At 35.9% G+C, this 7985-nt stretch overlaps 1 protein-coding gene across 1 annotated transcript in view; it reads left to right on the forward strand.

Moving 5' to 3' along the window:
• The window catches only part of LOC107553811 (proprotein convertase subtilisin/kexin type 6-like), a 37307-nt gene that overhangs the window by 28272 nt on the left and 1050 nt on the right, over positions 1 to 7985 (forward strand). Inside the window, exon 2 of the mRNA XM_016236118.1 lies at positions 5912 to 6016. Within this exon, the coding sequence (XP_016091604.1) occupies positions 5912 to 6016 (105 nt within the window). The remainder of the gene's footprint in view (positions 1 to 5911; positions 6017 to 7985) is intronic.

The raw sequence follows: 7985 nt of genomic DNA on the forward strand, positions 1-7985 counted from the left end.
CAGTTCTGACTCACGTAAGTACGTTTTCATTTAAAGAATTTGCCACTGATGATTCAAACGTGAGTTTTGGGCAGTGTAGAGTAGGGCTTGTTGTTTGTCATTTCTCTGATCACAAATGCAGACAGGGTTTTATGTTTACGTGGCGCGATGCAATGCACTTTAAACCACATAAACACATTTCATTACACCAAATACACAAAATAATGTTCTTTTTAGCAGCATCATATGACCCCTTTAAAAAAAGCAGCGGAGCTTTGTAAACAGCTCAGAGTAATCACGTCATCTCCATAAGAACGATATGATTGCCAGAACGAATTTACCGGGATTTTTGAAAAGGTCCTGTTCACACACGATATGGTAATTTACCAGTAAAGACTGTATGTGTGAAAGGGGCTAAACTCTTCCTCCGCATATGCGGTGAATTTGGGCTGCTTAACGTTCATCTGGGAAAACTCACTTGATTTGTAACGTAAATCATTTAAACCTATGCCAACACAGGAGAATACATAAACATATTTCTAAACATGTGATTTATTGTACATCACAATTTCAAAATAAAAGTTTCTGACTTGCATGTGGCCAAATATTAAAATGAAATGGATTCAAACGTCGTTGAATCACATGAAACATCACCAGGCCGTTGGCGCCCTCTGCAGGTATTTGTTATAATATAGGCATATTACATTATGTATTTAACAGTGTTGTTCAATAAAACCAAAAATAATTGGTTTTGATTGGCCAATTATTACTGCCTCATCGTTAGTTTATATATAAATATAGTCATATTTAAAGCCTGTTTTTCCACTTAGTTCTATTTGTATTACTAAAAAATATCAGATTACTCACTTGTCAAAATAATCAGTAGATTACTTGATTAGCAAAATAATAATTAGTTAAGCACTAGATTAGTTAAAACATTTCAAAATACAACTGCATTGTTTTACTTTTTGTGATTAAAAGACAAATATTTTGTCATTTGAAAATTTATTGAAGTATTAAAACATTGTCTCATTCTAGTGAACCAAGTATCTGCATTTTGTCTCATTTCATGAGTTAAGTGTATTGTCACACCCCTAGTGTCTATGAGCGTGATAAAGCTCATAATTTTCAAAGTGTATGATATAGCTTTCATTCTTTAGGTCAATCATGTATTCATAAAAAAAAAATCAGTTTGAATAAGGAAAGCGATAACTTTGCCATAGTATCCTTTCAAATGTTAAATTTGCCAGTCATTGCATTCTTTGCATGTGCTGCACTTTATTTGTACCATTTTGTTTTATTAGTTTATTTATTATAATTTGAAAGATAATAACAACAATATTGATTGATAAGTGAGATCTGATTTTAGTCCTTGAAAACCAAAAAAGTAGTGCAAGTCCTTGAAAGTCCTGGAATTTTATTTTGCAGTATCTGTACGAACCCTGTTTAAAGGTCCCCTTATTGTCAAAACTGTATTTTTTGTATAAAAAAATGTCCTGGCTTTTTTCACGATAACTGAGGTTTAGGTGCTATGTAACTATACCATATAAGTTTCAAAACAGTCAGTCCACAGTAAAATGCACACAGCCTGCATAAAGTAGCTGTGATTTTTCACGAACCGTTGTGACGTCCGTAAAAAGTTGACGTCAGAACTACACAGTCGCCGCCTTCAGTCACCACCCCGAGCACCGCCCACAGTCCCTCTTTCCTTTTGCCAAACCCCCAGACAAAATCGCGTCCATGCCATTGCTGAGCAACAACAACACAGAAACATGTCGAAAAGTTTAACTTTAACCACGAAACCAGATCGGCCGACCTGTAACATTACACTCTCACTCAAAGGATGGACGATCTGACAGGATTGTTACTATGAGGTGATCACATCTAACGTGTGTAGTAAAGACAAACTCACCGTGTCTATCTTGTCATGATGAAGATGTGTATACATTTCAATTTCAGCAAGCAACTATTTTTACAGCTACAGTATTGTTCCAGCCACAATTAATCACAACAATGTATATACAATTACAAATGATTATATATGAATCATCAGTTTGTTGGTTTACACTCATGCACACAGACATTATTTCATACACGACATAGTAGTGAGATGCAAGAAACATAGACATATGGCAAGAAATCTGTAGACACGCCCATAACAACAAAAGACAATACTTTATTGAACCTTTTCTGATAAGAAGTGTGCGCAGCAAACGAGCATTTTTGACGATTGTTTCTGTCCAGTCCACTCGTTTTATCGTGTTTAACCACAGCTGTCATCGTTTTTTTTGTCTGGCAGTGGCAGCTAGGGATGGGCGATATTTTATCGTTTGCGATATACCGGTAAAAATTCTCCCCACGATAAGAATTAGTCTTCCTGCGATAATAACGATAAAGTCTAGTTGTTGGCATATTTCTGTGTGCGACAGTGCGGACCGAAATCACGGAAAGCGGACGTGAAATTGAGGAGGAGTAGACTATATCGCTAAATGAGGAGCTCAGGCTGTAACTGGTTTGGTTAGGGCTGTACAGTGCACAAAAAATCGGTCTCGTCAGTAGTATTTCTTCTGCTATGGATATGTGGAGTTTCTGTGCAAGGGTGCCCTCGGGCTTCCAGTATGAATTAAACCGTCTTTACATTACGTGTGAACTCATAAACCTCTTAAGACCCCGCAAAACATTTTAGGATTTTTTTTTTAATGTCATTACATTGTTTAGAGCATTCAAAAAAAATATATAATAATAATATTTCATTCATAAGTTATGCTACGTCCTTGGTAGAGGACATCGGGACTCAATTTCTTAAAAAAATTTAATAAAAAGACATGAACATGCATAGGCAAAACATTTATTTATTTATTTATTTTATTAAATCAATACATTTTTAGTTTTTAGGATTTTTTTTAACCAAACTTTGTATAAAGATAATTCTCAACTATGTTATAACAGATTGATTTGATATACCATATTTCTTTCTGCAAAATGTGTGTAAAATGGCCACAAACATGTTTTCTCATGATATGTAATGTATCTATAAACTATATCTAATTTGCATATTAATGTGTTTTTGGGGCAACATGTAATGAAAAAGAGAAGTGTAATATTGAGAGTAATAATTGACAAGATTTTCATAATAATATATAATATTTCATAGGAACATTGAAATATATTTTCTTTCCCTATTCATTTGTTGTGTCTCCCAAAATGCGTTATAAACATGCTTTTAGTCCCGGTGTCCTCATATGATCACTTGTGTCCTGTTTCATAACAGTTATATTTTGATTTGAAACCCCATAACATTTTCCTGAGATGTTGATTTATGACACACAGTTTAAAAATGTGTCTGATTTAAATGACAAATACAAAATATTATGATATTTCCATAAGAGTGTCACTAAATTAATATCAGACATATTTGAAGACCAAGGAGAGGGGGTGGTCATGGTGAAACATCCAAACATTTAGTATCTCTGAAAAGCCCTGAATGTGCTCTGTACAGGACATCCAGACTGTGGCATGTATAGTCTCAGAGAAATTCACTACAATATAATGTCCTCATATGAGGATGCAGGGTCTCAGGAGGTTAATGCTCACCCTATGTTGAGTAAAAATAGGAAAGATAATACTTTTCTTAAAAGAAACAGGTTTCCCTGAATTATCGTCTTTGATATCGTTATCGTAATAAATACCAGAAATATCGTGATATATTTTTAAGCCCATATCGCCCATCCCTAGTGGCAGCAGATATGCTGTATTACGTCGATTCTGGCACACAACATCACAACAAGATGATATTTTAAGCTCCTCATGTAGCCGAATCTGCACTGGTTTGAATGGGCCGCCTCCAGTTTCCCCTTTGTTTTGCTGCCTCCAGCTAGCGCTGTGACGTCAGCTGACCCTAGTTACCTGTGGTTGGCCTGGCCATGCGTCACTCAGAACACAACAGGCCAATCAGGCCAATCTTAAGGACATCAAAACCAAAAATAAAACTCCAGAAAGGTGTAAAATAGATAGGTGTTAAAGGTGTGACCTTTAAGTTACCAGCTCTTGGACCATTTGAATGTTTTTTTTAAAAATTGAACTGAACAGTAGTTTTCTGAAGTAAACTGTCTTTGTATATTTCCTATTTTATATTCATTTCCTAGTATTTAATTTACCATTATTTATTTTGAACAAATTTTTTTTAGAAATTTCATGTTTTAGATTGTAGGTCATAGCTAACCAGCGAAACTTGATATCAAAAGCATCCTAAATGTTACATGTGTTTGCACCATATTGTAGTGAGTAACCTTTCTTGTTATTGCTGTTTCAAATATCCCACCATAATCTGTAGTCTGAGCCTGTCAAGGGCTAATGGCAATGGCAGATACGTTACTAGTTAGTTTCAAGGAAAATCATTTTCTTTTTTTGTTTGCCAAATAACCCTGTGTATGTGTCCACCCCCGCAACCCCCAATCCCCGGAAAAAAGTTCAGGCTCAGGATTTTTTTTTTTGCTTTAACCCCTGGGAATTCACTGTTGTAAATATATCACTGTCGTAATTTCAGTCAATAACTTTACCAGAGATGGTCTTATTATTGGAGATACCAGGGTCCGTGAATCTACCATTAGAGAAATCATAACGGTCAACTTGGATCACGTGTGCCTTGATAATCCATCAGATCCCGGTCTTAATGTCACTGAATTTCTGTTAGAGTTGTGCGACAGCCAATCACTGTTTGTGGATAGCATTGAAATGAATGAGAAGAGCCATAAACTGAATCCTACCTGTTGCAAATTGTATGTGACTTATCTTATAAAATAGCATTTTGTTCAGTGTAAACAATCAAATCCAAATCAATCCAATATGACTGCTTGATGGCAAATGTGTTAAAGATTCATTAAATAATAAGCTGTTTTTCCCCCCCACAAAAGCTGTTTATTCAGCATATTGAAGCTCCTCCACTGAAATCCATAAAAAAAAAGAAAGAAAGAAAAACAGCCTCTGGTCTCCTTTCCTGTGTAATGCAGCATTACGCTTTTTAAATTTTTTTGCTAAACTTGGAGGCTTGTCGTCAAGCAGCTTTGGCTCTACAATTGCATTTGCTGCTGCTGTAAAATAATCTGCTATTTTTGCGCCATTTTCAATAAAGTTATATACTCCCAGATTCAGAACAGATATTTTGGTGGGAGCGTGGAAAGAAACAGTAGCCACTTGCTTTATTAGAAATCAGTGTACCATCAGAACGATGTTGAAATTGATATTTCGAGGTAAAAAGAAAAAAATGACATACAGTAGCTTTAAGTAGTACACACAAGTTGCAACTTTGTGCTATATATTCTGTCTTTATTCATTGAAATATTCCACCAGAGTTCCAAAATTCCGATTCAAAAATGACATCATTCCAAGTTTGATGTCATGGTCGCTAAAATGCATTTAGAACATTGCAATCATGATGTGACAGTTTAAATATGTTGGAAGGAGAATGGTAGTTGTAATTATGACATTTAAGTAATTACATTCCTCGTGCAAAGCCATCAAAATAAAATTACTTTCATTGACAAGATAACAGCATGCAGGTTTGTAACAACATGAGAGTGTGTAAATACTGAACTATCCCTGTAACTATTTGTCTCAGAAGAAGCGGAGTGTGATAGATGTACTGTGTATCACAGTCAGATCTTGAGGGCAGTAGGCATGTGCCAGCTAGATTTCACCTTCCATGGTACCACCCACTGTGTGCCATATGTCCATTCTACCGAATAGCAATCCATGTGCATGAAGGTTTTATACTGGAGTCTGTGTTGATATTGGTTCTTTTTTGGGTAGGCGAGTCCCTGCCAAGATGCAATTTCTGTCCACCAAAGCTGTCTGATAAAAGTTTATTTCATGCCTTTCTCAAATGTGCGACTGTGATTTCCCTTGCTGTTTTTCATGATTGTTTGTTCTGTAGATCGGAGGACTGGAGCACCATTACCATTTCCATCACAGCAGGGTGGTCCGCAGATCCACCTTTGCCACCAGAGGCACTCACAGCTTCATTCACATGGACCCGAAGGTAAGCCTTCCCTCCTGTGGCCACATTACCATCACCAAACAAACAAGTTAAAGCAACAGTGCACCCAAAAATGAAAATTAGCTGAAAATGTACTCACCCTCAGGCCATCCAAGATGTACATGAGTTTGTTTCTTCATTGGAACAGATTTGGAGAAATGTAGCATTGCATCACTTGCTCACCAATGGATCCTCTGCAGTGAATGGGTGCCGTCAGAATGAGAGTCCAAACAGCTGATAAAAACATCACAATAATCCAAAAGCAATCCACACCACTCCAGTCCATCAATTAACATCTTGTGAAGGGAAAAGCTGTGTGTTTGTAAGAAACAAATCCATCATTCAGTCTACCAGTTGAAAAAGTTATCTCATCTGAATCAGGAGTGAAATATGCACAGATCAAGCACCGTTTACAAGTAAAAAAAATAGTCCAAAACAGTTCTAAACAAATATGATTTTGATGTGAGAGGACAACAGGAGAAGGACCTTTTCACTGGTGAAAGCATTATTATGAATTGTGGACTAATATTTTGATGATGAATTTGAATTTTTACACACATGCAGCTAATCTCTATTGTGATGTTTTTGTCAGCTGTTTGGACTCTCATTCTAACGGCACCCATTCACTGCAGAGCATCCACTAGTGAGCAAGTGATGGAATGTTACATTTCTCATAATCTGTTCCCATGAAGAAACAAACTCATCTACATCAAATAAATGCAGCTTTGGTGAGCATAAGAGACTTCTTTTAATAACATTTTCTTTTAAGAACACAAAAATCTTACTGACCCAAACTTTTTAATAATACCGTACGGTATTAAACTAAAACCAAACTTAAAATTGTAGTTTGCAGCTGCTGTCTTCATGAAAAGTCTCATTTAGTTGATCTAAATGGCCTCAAACAAAACTATTGAATATATTTCAAAAATTGTATGCATAAACTTGGCACTGTGCAGGCCATCTGACACACGATCTGAGTCTGCTGCTGAATCATAAACACCCGCTGATGCCGCAGGGATGGTAGTTAAAATTTACAGCTGAATGTGGCAGCAGTGGTGCATTCATAGCATGTTTCATTGTCCGCATGTCCTGCAGTATGCTGTGTTGTAGTGAATCTGAAAAAAATGAAACTTTAACTTTGACTTTAGTGGTATTATTTTCAGTATGGTGCAATTTCTGATGCGTCATCACGGACAGAAGGCACAATGTGTCATAAGGAATGAAACAGACTAAAACTAAAGATGTGGATGAGTATTCAAGTAGTCATGTAAACATTTCACAAATTCAGTTCACCTATTATCTAAGAGGCCTCATTTGTAATTTTGGGGTTGAGTTATGGCATAATTTTTTATGTTACGTATAATTTTTAATGGTATCTTGCAGTCTGATTTTTTTCAACGCTGTACAGGGTGACTTTGCATAATTAAGCAATAGCACAGATGGACCCCCCTCCCACCACCATGTACAATGACCGAAATTCACCACCGTAAAACTATATCTGAATCTTTATGAAAAGTAATTACAAAAAAAAACAACTTTATATGTATATAACTTTTTCAGACCCACCAGAATTTTGCAAGCCCAAAATTATTTAAATTGGCTGCAACTTTTGAAAAAATGTAGATATTTGCTGGATTTTTTTGTGTGGATTTGCATAAGGCAATGGTGACACCAGTATAGAAATATTCATAATTCTGTTTCACTGAAAATACAGAATTGTTTTAGACACACAGATGCTTGCATACTGTCACTGATTACATTTGTATTTTAAAGATTTTATAATATTCTTCCATGCTTTGACAACATACCAGTTATATTATTTTCTATTGTTGTAATATTGTTTTTTTTGGATTTTGTAATTTTTTATTAATACTGTCTTCAACTGCATTCATTCAAAATATAAAAAATGTGCAGCTGAACACCTATTAATCAGACCCCCCCCCCCCCCCCCCGCCACCCCCCCTAAACCTAA

Source organism: Sinocyclocheilus grahami, unplaced genomic scaffold (genome assembly GCF_001515645.1).
Source record: "Sinocyclocheilus grahami isolate Dianchi unplaced genomic scaffold, SAMN03320097.WGS_v1.1 scaffold481.1, whole genome shotgun sequence".
NCBI lineage: Eukaryota > Metazoa > Chordata > Actinopteri > Cypriniformes > Cyprinidae > Sinocyclocheilus > Sinocyclocheilus grahami.